This window comes from Ranitomeya variabilis, chromosome 2, assembly GCF_051348905.1.
Source record: "Ranitomeya variabilis isolate aRanVar5 chromosome 2, aRanVar5.hap1, whole genome shotgun sequence".
NCBI lineage: Eukaryota > Metazoa > Chordata > Amphibia > Anura > Dendrobatidae > Ranitomeya > Ranitomeya variabilis.
In genome coordinates, this window is record NC_135233.1 from 653,783,900 (window position 1) to 653,804,361 (window position 20,462).

Here is a 20,462-nt window from a genome sequence, read left to right on the forward strand (position 1 = left end):
GCCGTGACGTCATCTTAAGGTCCTTCACGCGCTGATTCTTAGGAAGGAAGGCTGCCGGAAAGAAGCCGAGGGTGAGTATATACCTAATAGGAATATACTCACCCTCGGCTTCATTCCAGCAGCCTTCCTTCCTAAGAATCAGCGCGTGAAGGAATTTAGGACCTGAGAATGACGTCCGCTGCTTGTGATTGGTCGCGTGGCGGTCACATGGGCCGTCGCGACCAATCACAAAGCCATGACGTCACGGAAGGCCCTGGACGCGCTCATTTTAACCAAAGCAGGCCGCCGGTTCCCTCGGTAAGTTGCAGGGGCCGCCGGACAGGTGAGTATATCAATATTTTTTATTTTAATTCTTTATTTTACACTTAAATATGGATCCCAGGTCCTTCAGACCCTGGGAACCATAGTATCCCATTGCAGTGCATTGGGTTTCGGGTTTCGGCCGACCCCGACTTTTTTATAGGATCGGCCGATTTCACTCGACCCGACTTTTAAGAATGTCGGGTTTCGTGAAACCTGACCCGATCCTATAAAAGTTAAGGTCGCTCAACCCTAGTCATAAGTATTCAGACCCTTTGCTCAGACACTCATATTTAAGATGGTTCTACTCCTTCATTGGAGTCCAGCAGTGTTTAATTAAACTGATAGGTCTTGATTTGGAGAGGCACACACCTGTCTATATAAGACCTCACAGCTCACAGTGCATGTCAGCCCAAATGAGAATCATGAGGTCAAAAGAAATAGCCAAGGAGCTCAGAGACAGAATTATGACAAGGCACAGATCTGGCCATGGTTACAACAGAATTTCTGCAGTACTCTGCAGTACTCAAGGTTCCATAATGCAAGGTTCCATTCTGGAGCACAGTGGCTTCCATAATCCTTAAATGGAAGAAGTTTGAGATCACCCGAAGTCTTCCAAAACCTGGCCATCCAGCCAAACTGAGTAATCGTGGGAGAAGAGCCTCAGTGAGAGAGGTAAAGAAGAACCCAAGATCACTGTGGCTGTGCTCCAGAGATGCAGTAGGGAGATGGGAGAAAGTTCCACAAAGTCAACTATCACTGCAGCCCTCCACAGTCAGGCATTTATGGCAGAGTGAAGCCTCTCCTCAGTGCAAGACATATGAAAGCACACATAGAGTTTGGTAAAAAAAAACATATGATGGGCTCCCAGACAATAAGAAATAAGATTCTCTGGTCTGATGAGATGAAGATAGACCTTTTTGGTGATAATTCTAAGTGGTATGTGTGGAGAAAACCAGGCACTGCTCATCACCTGCTCAATACAATCCCAACAGTGACACATGGTGGTGGCAGCATCATGCTATGGTGTGTTTTTCAGCTGCAGGGACAGGACGACTGGTTGTCATTGAAGGAAACATGAATGTGGCCAAGTGCACAGATATCCTGGATGAAAACCTCTTGCAGAGTGCTCCGGACCTCAGACTTGGCTGAAGGTTCACCTTCCAACAAGACAATGACCCTAAACACACAGCTAAAATAACAAAGGAGTGGCTTCAGAGCAACTCTTTGACTATTCTTGACTGGCCCAGCCAGAGCCCTGACCTACACATAATTGAGCATCTCTGGAGAGACCTGAAAATGACTGTCCACCAACGTTCACCATCCAACCTTTTGGAACTGGAGAGGATCTGCAAGGAAGAATGGCAGAGGATCCCCAAATCCAGGTGTGAAAAAATTGTTGCTTCATTCCCAAGAAGACTCATCACTGTACTTGCTCAAAAGGGTGCTTCCACTCAATACTGAGCAAAGGGCAGGGCCGGACTGGCCATAGGGCACTTCTGGCAAATGCCAGAAGGGCCGGTGCCAGTGGTGGGCCGCTCAATCCGCCGCCCCCGCCGTCGCATTCAACTATACCGGCGTATAGACGCCGGTACAGTTGAATGCAATGATGGAGGAGAGCGTCTACAGACGCTCCTCTCCCATCATTCCCCGCTCTGCCTCTGACACTGCGGGTGCGCGATGATGTCATATCATCGCGCACCTGCTGTGTCCCGGGCAGACTGCAGCTGCTGAGACAGGAGCAGGAACCAGGAAGCAACGCTGGGCACGAGGAGAGGTGAGGAGAGTTTTTTTTTTTTCTGGACTGTGGGGCCATTCTCGGAGGAGGTGAGGGGAGGAAGAGAAGAGATGTGGGCTGTATATAGTTCTCTGTGGGCTGTGCTCTGTGCTGTATACTGCTGTGGGCTGTATATAGCTCTCTGTGGGCTGTGCTCTGTGCTGTATACTACTGTGGGCTGTATATAGCTCTCTGTGGGCTGTGCTCTGTGCTGTATACTACTGTGGGCTGTATATAGCTCTCTGTGGGCTGTGCTCTGTGCTGTATACTGCTGTGGGCTGTATATAGCTCTCTGTGGGCTGTGCTCTGTGCTGTATACTGCTGTGGGCTGTATATAGTTCTCTGTGGGCTGTGCTCTGTGCTGTATACTGCTGTGGGCTGTATATAGTTCTCTGTGGGCTGTGCTCTGTGCTGTATACTGCTGTGGGCTGTATATAGTTCTCTGTGGGCTGTGCTCTGTGCTGTATACTGCTGTGGGCTGTATATAGTTCTCTGTGGGCTGTGCTCTGTGCTGTATACTGCTGTGGGCTGTATATAGTTCTCTGTGGGCTGTGCTCTGTGCTGTATACTGCTCTGTGCTGTATATAGTTCTCTGTGGGCTGTGCTCTGTGCTGTATACTACTGTGGGCTGTATATAGTTCTCTGTGGGCTGTGCTCTGTGCTGTATACTGCTGTGGGCTGTATATAGTTCTCTGTGGGCTGTGCTCTGTGCTGTATACTGCTGTGGGCTGTATATAGTTCTCTGTGGGCTGTGCTCTGTGCTGTATACTACTGTGGGCTGTATATAGTTCTCTGTGGGCTGTGCTCTGTGCTGTATACTGCTGTGGGCTGTATATAGTTCTCTGTGGGCTGTGCTCTGTGCTGTATACCACTGTGGGCTGTATATAGTTCTCTGTGGGCTGTGCTCTGTGCTGTATACTGCTGTGGGCTGTATATAGTTCTCTGTGGGCTGTGCTCTGTGCTGTATACTACTGTGGGCTGTATATAGTACTCTGTGGGCTGTGCTCTGTGCTGTATACTGCTGTGGGCTGTATATAGTTCTCTGTGGGCTGTGCTCTGTGCTGTATACCACTGTGGGCTGTATATAGTTCTCTGTGGGCTGTGCTCTGTGCTGTATACTGCTGTGGGCTGTATATAGTTCTCTGTGGGCTGTGCTCTGTGCTGTATACCACTGTGGGCTGTATATAGTTCTCTGTGGGCTGTGCTCTGTGCTGTATACCACTGTGGGCTGTATATAGTACTCTGTGGGCTGTGCTCTGTGCTGTATACTGCTGTGGGCTGTATATAGCTCTCTGTGGGCTGTGCTCTGTGCTGTATACTACTGTGTGCTCTGTACTATATATAGTTCTCTCTGGGCTGTGCTCTGTGCTGTATACTACTGTGGGCTGTATATAGTTCTCTGGGCTGTGCTCTGTGCTGTATATAGTTCTCTGTGGGCTGTGCTCTGTGCTGTATACTACTGTGGGCTGTATATAGTTATCTGTGCTCTGTGCTGTATGCTACTGTGGGCTGTATATAGTTCTCTGTGGGCTGTGCTCTGTGCTGTATATAGTTCTCTGTGGGCTGTGCTCTGTGCTGTATACTACTGTGGGCTGTATATAGTTATCTGTGCTCTGTGCTGTATGCTACTGTGGGCTGTATATAGTTCTCTGTGGGCTGTGCTCTGTGCTGTATATAGTTCTCTGTGGGCTGTGCTCTGTGCTGTATACTACTGTGGGCTGTATATAGTTATCTGTGGGCTGTGCTCTGTGCTGTATACTACTGTGTGCTGTATATAGTTCTCTGTGGGCTGTGCTGTATATAGTACTCTGTGGGCTGTGCTGTATATAGTACTCTGTGGGCTGTGCTGTATATAGTACTCTGTGGGCTGTGCATAGTACTCTGTGGGCTGTGCTGTGTATAGTACTCTGTGGGCTGTGCTGTATATAGTACTCTCTGGGCTGTGCTGTATATAGTACTCTCTGGGCTGTGCTGTATATAGTACTCTCTGGGCTGTGCTGTATATAGTACTCTCTGGGCTGTGCTGTATATAGTACTCTGGGCTGTGCTGTATATAGTACTCTGGGCTGTGCTTTATATAGTTCTCTGTGGGCTGTGCTGTATATAGTTCTCTGTGGGCTGTGCTGTATATAGTTCTCTGTGGGCTGTGCTGTATATATTACTTTGTGGGCTGTGCTGTATATATTACTCTGTGGGCTGTGCTGTATACTACTGTGTGGACTGTGCTGTATACTACTGTGTGGTCTGTGCTGAATACTGCTGTGTTATCTACTACGCGAGCTGTGCTATAGTATGCAGGCTGTGCTGTATACTATGCGGTTTGTGCTATATAATATGCGGCCTTTGCTATATACTATGGGGAGTATATTATATTCTATGGGGGAGGCTGCGTTATATACTATGGGGGGCTGCATTATATTCTATGGGGGGCTACATTATATATTATGGGGAGGTGGGCTGTATTATATTCTATGGGGGTTACATACTCTGGGGTGGCTGCATTATACTCTGTGGGGTGGCTGCATTATACTCTGGGGTTGCTGCATTATACTCTGGGGTGGCTGCATTATACTCTGGGGTGGCTGCATTATACTATATGTGGGCTGCATTATACTGTATCGAGGACTATGGGGAATACGTTATACTATATGAAGAACTATGGGGTGCATTATACTATGGGAAGTGAATTGTACTACATGGATGACTGTGGCAGTGCATTATACTATATGGAGCACTATGAGGATTGTATTATGCTATATGGAGGACTAGGAGGATTGTATTATGCTATATGGAGGACTATGAGGAGTGTATTATACTATGTGGAGGACTGAGCAGTGTATTTTAATATATGGAGGACTATAGGGAGTGTATTATACTATATGGAGGACTATGGAGCACATTATAATATATGGAGGACTATGGGGTGTATTTTACTAAACAAGTAAAATGCTGCATATTCGGATTGTTTTTGCTGGAACAAAAAGCCTTGTTGTCAGCAGCACATTGCCAGTGTAAACTGTAGATGTGCTGCTGAAAACATGATACTGTATGGTGATCTATTAGTGATCGTTCTGTCTCATCATTATTCCTCAGCTGGTGGAAAGAGGCCGGGAAACAAGCGTTGAACAACTTCAGTATTGTCGATCAAACTCGTTTAGCGTCCTGAGATCAGCGCATGTAAATACAACCGAAAGGCTTCTGTGTGATGTGCAATATGTTAGCATTTGGGGACCCATTTTAAACTTTGCCTAGGGCCCCACTTTGCCTAAAACCGGCCCTGCCTACAAGTGTACAAAGATATTATACAGTCACCATGTGACAAGTGGGCCTGTGTAACTTCAAATGCCAGGGCTGAATTTTAGTCCCAGTCCGGCCCTGGCAAAGGGTCTGAATACTTATGACCATGTGATATTTCAGTTTTTCTTTTTTAATACATTTGCAAAAATTGCTACATTTCTGTTTTTTCAGTCAAGATGGGGTGCAGATTGTACATTAATGAGAAAAAAATGAACTTTTTGGAATGTATGGCTGCAATGAAACAAAGAGTGAAAAATTTAAAGGGGTCTGAATACTTTCCGTACCCACTGTACATGTTACTTATGGTACCTCTTTAGCAACATTTGCCAAACAGCTCCGTACAGAGCCGGTATCAGATGTGCTCTTGTTCTTCAAATAATAAGTCCTTATACAACTCTCTCTATGAAACAAAATGTTTTCTTTGCAAATTTTTAATTAATAAAACATAAATTTGGTGTCACTAAAACCATATTGACTTGTGGTTCATATTTACCAGGTCTTTTTTACTATTCTTTTTTAACTAATCCCCAAATTTTTTTTCCCAATTTTCAGTTCTAAATGGAAAAAGCAAACCCTCATACAGATAGGTTGGAGGAAAAATAAAAAACTGTGGGTCTTTGAGGGCTAAAAAAATATAAAAGCAAAAAAAAATAAATTAAATTGTTTTGCATTTCCTAGGGTTGTTTAGTACAATCAGAATACTTTCACTTTTGATCTTTCTTTTTCCAAATATAACTGTTAGCATAGAGCTGTAAAGATAACTATAAAAAATAGGTTAAGGTATGGAATTAGAAAATTGTGGTATTTTAGATATAGAGAGGCAAGTGTACATAATTTTTTGCTATTCCCATATTTTCTTTGAAACTATGGGTTTGAAAACTCCTTTAAATTAATATAATCTCTTCAGTATCAGTTATTGACTAGAACTTACATAATAACTATTGTTTTAAGGAAGTTTTGTAAGGAAACTCAATTACTTTACTTAAATAAGGCTGTGCTTTAGAATATTGTCAATTGCTGTATAGTAAAAGAAATGAGTAGCTGAAAAATCTGGAGAAAAATGTACAGTAAACTGATTTTTTTTTTGTTAGACATTTTTCCTGTGAGACTTGTGGGTGGCTGGGACAGTTGTGCTGGTCATGTGGAGATCTTCTATGAGAATGCCTGGGGAACAGTATGCGATGATGGCTGGGACATCAAAGATGCACATGTTGTGTGCAGGCAGCTAAACTGTGGAAAAGCAGTTGAAGCACTACACAACTCATATTTTGGCCAAGGAGCAGGAAAAATGTGGCTTGATAACGTGACATGTGCTGGCAATGAACAGTACCTTTGGCAGTGTTCTCATAGAGAGTGGGGGAAACATGACTGCCGAGCCCATGAAGATGCAGGGGTTATCTGCTCAGGTAAATGCATTTTTACATTACACATTTTTCACAATAAATTGTAGCCATTAAAAGGGTTTTCATCCTGTATAAAAATTGGACTAGCAGCAGTGACGTCATCAACTACCCATAGTATAGTATATATATTTTCACATTTTTTTACGTTACACCCACAAACTTAAATGTAATTTTTGCGGAAGTGTAAAGGAAATGATACATGGTTTTCTAGAAGATTGTGATTTGAATTTATATTCAGCCCTCTTGAGACAATGCATTGTAGGACCACCTTTTGCTGTAATTACGGCTGCGAGTCTTTTGGGGCATGTTTCTATCAGCTTTGCACATCTAGAGGCTGACATTTTTGACCATTCCTCTTCCCAAACTAGCTCTAGTTCAGTGAGATTAGATGGAGACCGCCTGTGAGCAGCAATTTTCAAGTCTTGCCACAGATTCTCAATGTCTGAACTGTGACTGGGCCATTCACACACATGAATATGCTTTGATCTAAACCTTTTTATTGGCGCTTGTAGCTGAACCTATGCCCCAGTATCAAGTCTTTTTTGACCTCTAAAAGGTTTTCCTCCAGGATTGCCCTGTATTTAGCTCCTTCAATCTTCCCATCAACTCTGACCAGCTTCCCTGTCCTTGTTGAAGAAAAGCATCTCCACAGCATAATGCTTAAACTGCCATGCTTGACGATGAGGATGGTATTTTCATGGTGATGTACAGTGTTAGTTTTCCACCACACATAGCGTTTTGCATTTAGGACAAAATGTTCTACTTTGGTCTCATCTGACTAAATCACTTTATTCAACATGCTAGCTGTGTCCCTTACATAGCTTTTTGTAAACTGAAAACAGGACTTCTTATGTTTTGCTTTCAAACCCCTTAGTGACAGAGCCAATTTGGTACTTAATGACCAAGCCAATTTTTAAAATTCTGACCACTGTCACTTTATGAAGTTATAGCTCTGGAACGCTTCAACATATCCCACTGATTTTGACATGATTTTTAGGGACATATTATACTTCATGATAGTGGTAAAATTTATTCGATATAACTTGCGTTTATTTAACAGAAATTTGGCAAAAATTTAGAAAATTTAGCAATTTTCAAAATTTTTATTTTTGTACCCTTAAATCAGAGAGTGGTGTCACAAAATACAGTTAATAAATAACATTTCCCACTTGTCAACTTTACATCAGTATGATTTTGGAAACATATTTTTCTGTTAAAACATTATAAGGGTTAAAATTTGACCAGCAATTTCTCATTTTTCCAACAAAATTTACAAAACCATTTTTTTAGGGACCACCTCACATTGGAAGTGAGTTTGGTGGGTCAATATAACAGAAAATACCCCAAATTGACACCATTCTAAAAACTGCACCCCTCAAGTTGCGCAAAACCACATTCAAGAAGTTTATTAACCCTTCTTGTGCTTCTCGAGAACTAAAGCAATGTGGAAGGAAAAAGTGAACATTTTACTTTTTTCAGAAAAAAATTTTCTTTGGAACATTTTTTTTTATTTTCACAAGGGTATCAGGAGAAAATGGACCACTAAATTTGTTGTGCAATTTCTTCTGAGTATGCCAGTTCACCGCATGTGGGGGAAAGTCACTGTTTGGGTGCATGGCAGGGCTCAGAAGTGAGGGAGCACCATTTGACTTTTTGAACGCAAAATTGGCTGGATTCAATGTTGCATTTGGAGACCCCCTGATGTACCTAAACAGTGGAACCCCCAATTCTAACTCCAACTCTAACCCCAAGGCACCCCTAACCCTAATCCCAACCCTAACCACACGCTAACCCCAACACACCCCTAACCCTAATTCTGACCCTAACCATAACCCTAACACACCCCTAACCCTAATCCTAATCGTAATTCCAACCATAACCTCAACCCTAAAAATAGCCCAACCCTAACTTTAGCCCAACTTTAACGCTAGCCTCAATCCTAACCCTAGCCCAACCCTAACTTTAGCCCAATGCTAACTTTAGCCCAACCCTAACCCTAGCCCAACCCTAACCCTAGCCCCAATTCTAATCCTAGCCCAACCTTATCCCTAGCTCTAGCTCCAACCCTAACTGTAGCCCTAGCCCAACCCTAACCATAATGTAAAAATGGAAATAAAAATAATAAAATAAAAAAATTGTATTTACATAACTAAGGGGGTGATAAAGTGGGGTTTGATTTGCTATTTTTATGTTGGTCACTGTGTTAGGGTCTATCACAGTGATCAAAATGAACCAATAGGAAAAAATTCCTATTGTCGGGTGCCAGCCGGCAGACCTCGGCAGGCGCACTTTGCGCCCACCATTTTCTTCCCGGAAGAAGATGCCGCCGGCCGGTTGACATCACAGGGAAAGGCAGGAGTGTCCAGAGATACCAGAGGTACTGGGGGGATCGAAAGACCCCATTTCTATCTCCTCTGATGTGTGATCACATCAGAGGAGAAAAAAATTAAATGGAAAATCTGACTTTTTTTGTGGCCGCCTTTATTCTGTTAATAATGGCGATTGCAACACTGGGCTCGGTAAAAACTGACCTGAATCATGTTCTCTGGGGTCTCAGCTACCCCAGGTAGCCAAGACCCTGGAGAAATTCTGATGTTAAAAAGCAGCGCTGAGGAAGAGTACCCTTAACTGCCGCTGTTAAAAGGTGTATCAGCGGTCGTTAAGGGGTTAAAAAATGGCTTTCTTTTGCCATTCTTTCATAAAGCTCAGATTTATGGAGTGTATGACTAATCGTTGTCCTGTGGATATATTCTCCCACCTGAGTTGTTGAGCTCTGCAGCTCCTCCAGAGTGACTATGGGACACTTGGCTGCTTCTCAAAATAGTGCTCTCTCTGTTTGAGATGTCATTTTAGATGGACGACCATGTCTTGGTAGGTTTGCGGTTGTTTCATACGCCTTCCATTTTTGGATGATGGCTTGAACAGTGCTCAGTGAGATATTTAGAGCATAGGCTGTTTTTTTTAGTAAACTAACCCTGCTTTACTCTTCTCCACAACTTTTGCGTGACCTGTCTGGTGTGTTTCTTGGTTTTCATTATGCTGTTTGATCCCTAATGTTCTAAAACAACCCTTCAAGGCCTTCAGAGAACAGCTGTAGTTATACTGATAATAAATTACACACAGGTGGACACATTTAGTAATTATGTGACTTCTGGAGGCAATTGGTCATTCAGGATTTTATTTAGTGCTATCAGACTACAGAAGGCCAAAAACAAATGTACATCACAATTTTTACAATTATATTTTTAAAATAATTAGAAATCCATGTATCATTTCCTTTACACTTCACAAATACTTACTTAGATGGTGAGTTGGTTACATCCAATTTCAAAAAACCTACAGCCACCAATGCCTTGCTCCACTGGGATAGCCATCACCCTGAACATCTCAAGAGAGGGATTCCCAAGGGGCAATACCTCAGAATCCGGAGAAATTGTTCTAATGAAGTATCTTTCGAGTCTCAAGCCAGAGAATTGAGAAGTAATTTTGAGGATAGGGGTTACCCTCCTCGTGTCCTAAAAAGAGCATATCACGATGCTAAAAGTAGAGACAGAACTTCCTTATTAAACTCTACTCATGAGACACAGAATGATGAAGCGGTGCGGTTTATTACCACATTTGACAATGGTGCCACCCATGTAAGGGAGATTTTTAAAAAATATTAGTCCATCTTACAGATGGATTCAGACATCTCTCGGTTTTTGGGTGAAACCCCGGCTATCACGTACAGAAAAGCATGCTCACTCAATGACAGACTGGTTCATAGCCACTTCTCGGGCCCAGTAAATGAGACTTGGCTCAGAAGTAACATTACGGGATGTCAAAAATGTGGACACTGTACTTTCTGTCAACATGTCAATGTGGGGAATAGCTTTGTGAGTAACGTTACTGGTAGAAAATATGATATCAAACAATTCATGAATTGTAGTACTAAAGGAGTTATCTATAAGGCATCTTGCTCTTGTGGCGTTGAGTATATTGGCAAAACTATCAGGGAATTTAAAAAAAGAATTGGAGAACATCTTGGTGATGTGGAACATAAGAGGGATACTCCCATTTCCCGCCACATTAATCTGTTGCATGATGGTCAATCTAAGAACCTTAAATTTATGGCCATTGAGAGGGTCACAAAACCCATACGAGGAGGCGACTGGGATCGGTTGCTTCTCCAGAGAGAGGCCAAATGGATTTTTTATTTAAATACCGTGACCCCCAATGGTCTTAATGATCAAATTAATTATAGTTGTTTCATTTGAATTTGTCTCTTATGCTTTTCCTGTTTGTAGCCTTTTTGATTATTACACAGTCATCTAACATCTGTTCTTGCCAAAATCCCTTTTGGTCACCCATCCCTTTTTGGGGATTTGCATGTAAATTGCTATTTTCATCTATATTATATGGGATTTACATCTGTGTTTTTGTTTTTGTGTTCTGGTTGGGTTGATGTGGGAGGGTCAATATTACCCTCCCTCTTTTTTCATTCCCCCTGTTCATCACACAACGAGTTATCTATCTATGCCACTTTTGTAGGACATACGCTGCATTATACTCCCTTCATGTTAATATATGCGCATTATATTTGTGCTACATATGGAGTTTATTGTATTGGCTATTTGTATGATTTATACCCCTCCTTGTATGGGGTCATTTAGGGAATAGTCGTAAGGTACGGCGTATGGAAATTTCTCTCTAGGAGAGATATTTTATGTGTTGCGGACAGGTGCGCTTCATAGGTGCTTAGGAGCCAAAACTGTCTGTATGTTATATACTATACAGCCTGTGCCTCTGCATGCGCTGGGGAGCTATTACTTCTGGCTCCTTCTTGCGCCTGTCAGCGGCCACTGTTCTCTTCACTGTCCGCATCAAGCACTTCGGCGTTCTTGTCGCTTAGCGACCATACGTCTGTAGTGCGCATGTCAGTGTATGCCGCTCGGTGAGCCAGCTGGTTTCCGGCTTTCTCTGTGCATGTCGGCTGTTGCCGGCGCGCTTGGCACTTACTGCGGCGCTTGGTCTCCTCGTGGTTTATGGCGTGTGACGCCATCATGGAGGTTAGTTTTACTGCCACCGCCCATTACATTATCTATATTCTTGTGTATGAGATGACGATATCGATGTTCTGGTGGGCGGTGTACATAGGCTCATTGACAGGCATACTACTCGTAACCCAGAACAACCACACAGGTTATATTTTTATCCCATTTTAAGTGGCTAATTATTTCTCTTGGCTACTTCCTATTTAAAGATCAGCCCCACACTTCATCCACCCTCTACAGGATAGCATAGGGGGTGGCAGCAACTTATGTCTCCCTTTTGAGCACTTATCTCTACAATCAAGCAGGTCCCCTGATGATTAGCTTGGAGGAAACGCGTCAGGACTGACCACAGGGAGAGTGCAGGGCATGTTTGTGCAGGGGTAGTTGTGGACTGCCCTTGTAAGGGCAGGAGTCTTGGGGATAGACTATTGTTAGCCCCATAGGGAATGACAGGGTATTGTCAGTTCCCTTCTTCATACTCCGGACCGTGGCCTGTATAAGAGGAGTTCCGGGTCTCCTGCCTATATATCCTGGAGTTGGTGAGAATGTTCCATTTTCTTTACCCTGACTCTTATTAATGACACCGTTGTATAGGTGCCATGTTTTTTGCCACTGTGCAATATTTCTCTATTTACATGCAACCAATTATATGTATTATTGCTTCATGATTCATATGTATTTGTTTCTGGTAGCTACCTTTTAAATCATATATTGGTCTGCTTTACATCTGCTAGCACCTTGCAGGCGGTGTTTTTTAATCCTTAAAGGGGTTTTTCTGTTGTGTCTCTTCGCTGAGACCATACCCCATGTGTTTTTATATCACTTTTGGGTGGCTTTTTTTGCATTATACTTTTATATGATCTTAATTAAAAGTTATGTTTTATTTCCACTTGCGCTGTATCTAGTAAATTGTTCTAGTGGGTATATCTGTGTTGTTCATCTATATACAGAGATTTTGCTATTTGTTTGTGCTTATTAATCAGGATATGGCCGGCTTTTTGACTGTGGGCCTTAATACTGATAATTGGCTATTGGAAGCTAAAGAGGTTTTTTCAGATCAGACATTTACCCCAAAAAAATACCTCCCTACTTTTAATGTGGCCTTCAAGAAGCTTCAACAGATTTATCGTGATCAGATTACCTCTTGGTGGGAGGTTCAAAGCCTTGAAAACTATCTGAAGGCTAAAATAGTCCCACGAGGTTTGAGAATAAATCTGACGTTGGGTAATAGACATAGAAACCCCACTTTCATACAAAGGTGGGAGAGGGAGGCGACGGAGAGTTCTCTCCGCTTCATGCAGCTGTTGCTTGAGGAGGAGAAAGCTTCCCTGGCCATCTTGAACGATAAATTGAGGGAACAAATTGAAATTACTAAAAAATTTTCTGCTGAAACAGAATTTGTGGCCAAAGAAACTAAGTTGCAGACACACATTGAACGTTTCCAGTACCATCTCAAGGAAAGGAAACATCGTCAGTATATGCATGATATACAGGACTTCAAGGACAACAAAGCTTATTTGGTTCTTACTCCTAGATCTACCCCTTTAGATAGGGATACAGAGTTATCCTCAACTGACACAGACTTCTCAGAATCTGAGAATAGAGCTCGACCCTCTAGGGGGCGCAACCGAGGCAGAGGAAGGGGGAAAAGTGTACGGGGACCCTCTGAGAGACCAGATCATAATTCAGGGGGGGGGGGTTTAGACCAGGTGTACACTTTGCGCAACAGACCGCTACCAGCAAGGAAGTGATGGGAGAGGGATGCTCGAGGGAGGTACCTTCTAACCATTCCCCTGTGTCTATGACTGAACAAAGCATCCAAATTATCAATCTCTCCACTAGAAATATTGATTGTGACGAAATGTCCGTATTGAAAAAGGGTCTCTCTTTTGTCCCTAATAGTGACTTTGATCTTTTCAGAACTGTGAAGGACCTTAACCTCTTCTTAAGTAAAATCAGATGGAAGAAGTTCTTCTCCAAACAGGATTCTCGCACATGTGCTGATCTGGGGATCCCAGTAGGCATGTTGTCTGATGTTAGATTGCTACATAGCATTGGGGAGACTGATCCCAACCAACGAGGTAGGGGTCCTTTCACACAACTGAAAGAAAAAAGTCATAGAATGCCTCCTCCTACTGGTGATTTGTCAGCCATAGACGTTTTTTCTAATTTAGTGACGTCTGAACTTACTGAGCTGTCTCATTCCCGTATACCATGTAAATATAATTGTTCTAGGAAAGAGATAGAGGCAATCAATCGCCTAGAACATGATGACACTATCATAATCAAGTCCTCTGACAAGGGCGGTAATGTCTTCATCCTTGACGTTACTCAGTATCAGCAGATGTGTGAGTCGATACTTGCTGATAGAGACTCTTATGAAGTCCTAATATGCAATCCAACCAAGCAATATTGCGAGGAGCTGGGACAGATTTTACAGGAAGGCTTGGAGGGAGGTGTTATTGATAAAACAGAATTTGATTTCATCTTCCCTCAGCATCCGGTGACAGCCACCTTTTACTGCCTCCCCAAGGTACATAAGGGCCTGAACCCTTTGAAAGGCAGGCCCATTGTATCGGGGGTAGGTAGTTTGTGCCAGAACGCAGGTATCTACCTGGATCGGGTTTTGTCCCCATTCGTGTCATCTTTGCAGTCATTTGTAAAGGACACTCCTGACTTGCTTCGTCGACTTGATGGCCTTACCGTGGGTTCTGAGGCATATCTTGCAAGTATTGATGTGGAGGCCCTGTACTCTTCGATACCGCACGAAAAGGGCTTGGAGGCCGTATCATTTTTTCTCCGAACGAGAGGTCAGCATTTGCAAGAACATAACCGCTTCATTCTCAAACTCCTTCGTTTTTGTCTAACCCACAACTATTTCACATTCAACCGCCACATCTACCACCAGCTGAGGGGGACGGCCATGGGCAGTCCCTGTGCCCCGGCCTACGCTAACCTCTTCCTCGGCTGGTGGGAGGAGACTGTGGTTTGGAATGGTGACCCTGAAGAGGAGGAGTGTTCTATGTATCGTGTCACAGAAATGTGGACACGTTACATAGATGACGTTTTTCTGATTTGGACGGGCTCTAGAGATGATTTCAAGGACTTTGTGGATAGGCTCAATCACAACTCTATTGGGCTGTTTTTCACATCTGTAATTGAATCTGAGTCGTTGCCCTTTTTGGATATCCTCATCTCTAAGGGCTTAGATGGTGAGTTGGTTACATCCAATTTCAAAAAACCTACAGCCACCAATGCCTTGCTCCACTGGGATAGCCATCACCCTGAACATCTCAAGAGAGGGATTACCAAGGGGCAATACCTCAGAATCCGGAGAAATTGTTCTAATGAAGTAACTTTCGAGTCTCAAGCCAGAGAATTGAGAAGTAATTTTGAGGATAGGGGTTACCCTCCTCGTGTCCTAAAAAGAGCATATCACGATGCTAAAAGTAGAGACAGAACTTCCTTATTAAACTCTACTCGTGAGACACAGAATGATGAAGCGGTGTGGTTTATTACCACATTTGACAATGGTGCCACCCATGTAAGGGAGATTTTTAAAAAATATTGGTCCATCTTACAGATGGATTCAGACATCTCTCAGTTTTTGGGTGACACCCCGGCTATCACGTACAGAAAAGCACGCTCACTCAATGACAGACTGGTTCATAGCCACTTCTCGGGCCCAGTAAATGAGACTTGGCTCAGAAGTAACATTACGGGATGTCATAAATGTGGACACTGTACTTTCTGTCAACATGTCAATGTGGGGAATAGCTTTGTGAGTAACGTTACTGGTAGAAAATATGATATCAAACAATTCATGAATTGTAGTACTAAAGGAGTTATCTATAAGGCATCTTGCTCTTGTGGCGTTGAGTATATTGGCAAAACTATCAGGGAATTTAAAAAAAGAATTGGAGAACATCTTGGTGATGTGGAACATAAGAGGGATACTCCCATTTCCCGCCACATTAATCTTTTGCATGATGGTCAATCTAAGAACCTTAAATTTATGGCCATTGAGAGGGTCACAAAACCCATACGAGGAGGCGACTGGGATCGGTTGCTTCTCCAGAGAGAGGCCAAATGGATTTTTTATTTAAATACCGTGACCCCCAATGGTCTTAATGATCAAATTAATTATAGTTGTTTCATTTGAATTTGTCTCTTATGCTTTTCCTGTTTGTAGCCTTTTTGATTATTACACAGTCATCTAACATCTGTTCTTGCCAAAATCCCTTTTGGTCACCCATCCCTTTTTAGGGATTTGCATGTAAATTGCTATTTTCATCTATATTATATGGGATTTACATCTGTGTTTTTGTTTTTGTGTTCTGGTTGGGTTGATGTGGGAGGGTCAATATTACCCTCCCTCTTTTTTCATTCCCCCTGTTCATCACACAACGAGTTATCTATCTATGCCACTTTTGTAGGACATACGCTGCATTATACTCCCTTCATGTTAATATATGCGCATTATATTTGTGCTACATATGGAGTTTATCGTATTGGCTATTTGTATGATTTCTACCCCTCCTTGTATGGGGTCATTTAGGGAATAGTCGTAAGGTACGGCGTATGGAAATTTCTCTCTAGGAGAGATATTTTATGTGTTGCGGACAGGTGCGCTTCATAGGTGCTTAGCAGCCAAAACTGTCTGTATGTTATATACTATACAGCCTGTGCCTCTGCATGCGCTGGGGAGCTATTACTTCTAGCTCCTTCTTGCGCCTGTCAGCGGCCGCTGTTCTCTTCACTGTCCGCATCAAGCACTTCGGCGTTCTTGTCGCTTAGCGACCATACGTCTGTAGTGCGCATGTCAGTGTATGCCGCTCGGTGAGCCAGCTGGTTTCCGGCTTTCTCTGCGCATGTCGGCTGTTGCCGGCGCGCTTGGCACTTACTGCGGCGCTTGGTCTCCTCGTGGTTTATGGCGTGTGACGCCATCATGGAGGTTAGTTTTACTGCCACCGCCCATTACATTATCTATATTCTTGTGTATGAGATGACGATATCGATGTTCTGGTGGGCGGTGTACATAGGCTCATTGACAGGCATACTACTCGTAACCCAGAACAACCACACAGGTTATATTTTTATCCCATTTTAAGTGGCTAATTATTTCTCTTGGCTACTTCCTATTTAAAGATCAGCCCCACACTTCATCCACCCTCTACAGGATAGCATAGGGGGTGGCAGCAACTTATGTCTCCCTTTTGAGCACTTATCTCTACAATCAAGCAGGTCCCCTGATGATTAGCTTGGAGGAAACGCGTCAGGACTGACCACAGGGAGAGTGCAGGGCATGTTTGTGCAGGGGTAGTTGTGGACTGCCCTTGTAAGGGCAGGAGTCTTGGGGATAGACTATTGTTAGCCCCATAGGGAATGACAGGGTATTGTCAGTTCCCTTCTTCATACTCCGGACCGTGGCCTGTATAAGAGGAGTTCCGGGTCTCCTGCCTATATATCCTGGAGTTGGTGAGAATGTTCCATTTTCTTTACCCTGACTCTTATTAATGACACCCTTGTATAGGTGCCATGTTTTTTGCCACTGTGCAATATTTCTCTATTTACATGCAACCAATTATATGTATTATTGCTTCATGATTCATATGTATTTGTTTCTGGTAGCTACCTTTTAAATCATATATTGGTCTGCTTTACATCTGCTAGCACCTTGCAGGCGGTGTTTTTTAATCCTTAAAGGGGTTTTTCTGTTGTGTCTCTTCGCTGAGACCATACCCCATGTGTTTTTATATCACTTTTGGGTGGCTTTTTTTGCATTATACTTTTATATGATCTTAATTAAAAGTTATGTTTTATTTCCACTTGCGCTGTATCTAGTAAATTGTTCTAGTGGGTATATCTGTGTTGTTCATCTATATACAGAGATTTTGCTATTTGTTTGTGACTTCTGGAGGCAGTTGGTCATTCAGGATTTTATTTAGTGCTATCAGACTACAGAAGGCCAAAAACAAATGTACATCACAATTTTTACAATTATATTTTTAAAATAATTAGAAATCCATGTATCATTGCCTTTACACTTCACAAATACTTACTACTTTATGTTGGTATGTCACATAAAATCCAAATAAATTATATTTAAGTTTGTTGGTGTGACGAGAAATGTGGAAAAGTTTATGGATTGGGATGAGCGGACCCATGGAAATTCGGGTTCTTGCACCCGACTCAAACTTTATTCCAAAGTTTTTCGTGAATGAGCCTTTGCATATGTCAGATCTTATGGATCTCAAAGAGTGAACCCACAGAACCACGACAACGAACGATGAGCTGGCCTGGTGGACCACCCCCAATACAGGGAGCGTTAGGGGCAGGCCCAAGGGAGACTATTGCCACAGAAGCAGATACCGGGGAACAGGAAGCAGGAGAGGAAAGACGAGGAAGTGGCTAAGGCGGAGGCACAGGACAGAGTGACAGTGACTCAAACACAGAGTGAACTGGATATGGCGGATGCCCAAGGCAGGCAGGGTATGGCGGAGACACAGGATGGGCTGGAAATGGTGGATGCCCAGGACTGGCAGGGTATAGTGGACACAGGATGGGCTGGATATGGTGGACGCCCAGGACTGGCAGGATATGGCAGAGACACAGGATGGACTGGATATGGCGAAAACACAGGACAGACTGGATATGGTGGAAACACAGGACAAGCAGGATATGACGGATGACCAGGACTGACAGGGTAAGGCACAGGCACAAGATGGACAGAGAATCGTACTGGAAAGCAACAAAGGGACCTGGTTCAAGTGAGGATAAATGACAATCAGGCATGGAGCAGAGGAAGGAGTTATCTTAAATAGACTGAGTGCTGCAGAACTTCTGGGTCAAGATCCTCCAGAATCATAAAGTGGAGGAATGGAGCGTCTGCAGAACAGAGAGGAGAAGTGTGCGTGTGCAGTGAGAGGGGTGCACGTGCACCTGATGAGAGCCAGGAACCGGTGGTGAGTCAAGAGAAGAGACCGGAAGCTGGAGCGCGCTGGGAGAGGTAAGTATGCTGCGAAGCATGCAATGCGATGTGATGCACTCGATCTCCTGTAATAAAAATAAAAATAACAAACCAACAATATACCCATACTTGTCCGTCGTTGTCTCCCACACAGTGATCCATATCTGGGCAATATACAGTCTTCAATCAGGACGGTGCCAAGATGCGACCATCCCTGCTCAAAACCACTGGTGAATGAGCTGCTGAGAGCGGAGCTTCAGTGACTAGTGGTAACGTCACTGAAGCTGTGCTCCCTCACAGCCTGAACTGCACTGAACTCTGGAGCGTGGAAAAATGAGCTGGCATTTTCCCACACTCCAGAGTTCAGAGCAGGTCAGGCTGTGAGGTAGAGCAGCATCAGTGATGTCACCGCTAGTCACTGAAGCTCTGCTCCCAGCATCTTCTCATTCACCAGTAGTTTTCAGCCGGGTCGGTCGCATCTTGGCACCTTCCTGGTTGAAGACTATATATTGCCCAGATATGGATTGCCTGCAGCATCCTTTAGCATGACCGGTTTGGCAGTGGGTCAGTAATGGTGTGTGACATTTCTTTGGAGGTGAATCAAAAGACGTGAGCACTGCTATAGAGGTGCACGGGTAGGTTCCCACACCTTATAAGTATAGATATAAAGAACCTGGCACTCAACTTCAATCAAACTTGAGGTTTTATTCCATGGTACAAAAAACTTTTCGGCCTAGTGTGGCCTTCGTCAGTTACGTACTGAAGGGTGACTGAAATGCCCGGGCATTCACGCCGACAGCGGTGGACACCGCGTCAGGACCCGGTTCACATAAGCTTACAGCCGTATTATTTCTATAGCGGACTATTGGAAAGTGATTACCTACGGATCCAACACGCTCACTGAGCGCATTTTCAGTCACCCTTCAGTACGTAACTGTCGAAGGCCACACTAGGCCGAAACGTTTTTTGTACTATGGAATAAAACCTCAAGTTTGATTGAAGTTGAGTGCCGGGTTCTTTATATCTATATCTTTGGAGGGCCGCACAGCCCTCCATGTGCTCGCCAGAGGTAGCCTGACTGCAATTAGGTACCGAGATGAGATCCTCAGACCCCCTGTGAGACCATATGCTGGTGGGGTTGGCCCTTGGTTCCTTGTAGTGCAGTACAATGCCAGACCTCATGTGGCTGCAAGATGAAGGAATTGAAGCTATGGACTGGCCCGCCCGTTCCCCAGACCTGAATCCAATTGAGCACATCAGGCACATCTCACTCCATCCACCAAGGTCACGTTGCACCACAGACTGTCCAGGAGTTGGCGGACGCTTTAGTCAAGGTCTGGGAGGAGATCCCTCAGGAGACCATCCGTGGCCTCATCAGGAGCATGCCCAGGCTTTGTAGGGAGGTCATACAGGCACGTGGAGGCCACGCACAATATCGCATCTTTTCCTTGTCATGAGGCATTTCCATGAAGTTGGATCAGCCTGTAATTTGATTCTCCACTTTGATTTTGAGTATCATTCCAAATCCAGACCTCCATGGGATATTCATTTTGATTTACATTGATAATTGATATGTTTTATTGTTATAAACACATTCCACTATGCAATGAATAAAAATTTGCAACTGAAATATTTATTTCAGAGATTTCTAGGATGTGGTATTTTAGTGTTCCCTTTATTTG

The 20,462-nt window shown here is 43.6% G+C and overlaps 1 protein-coding gene across 1 annotated transcript in view; it reads left to right on the forward strand.

Annotated features, from left to right (window-relative positions):
- The window catches only part of LOC143807533 (scavenger receptor cysteine-rich domain-containing protein DMBT1-like), a 430,549-nt gene that overhangs the window by 45,925 nt on the left and 364,162 nt on the right, over positions 1-20,462 (forward strand). Inside the window, exon 3 of the mRNA XM_077289172.1 lies at positions 6,466-6,780. Within this exon, the coding sequence (XP_077145287.1) occupies positions 6,466-6,780 (315 nt within the window). The remainder of the gene's footprint in view (positions 1-6,465; positions 6,781-20,462) is intronic.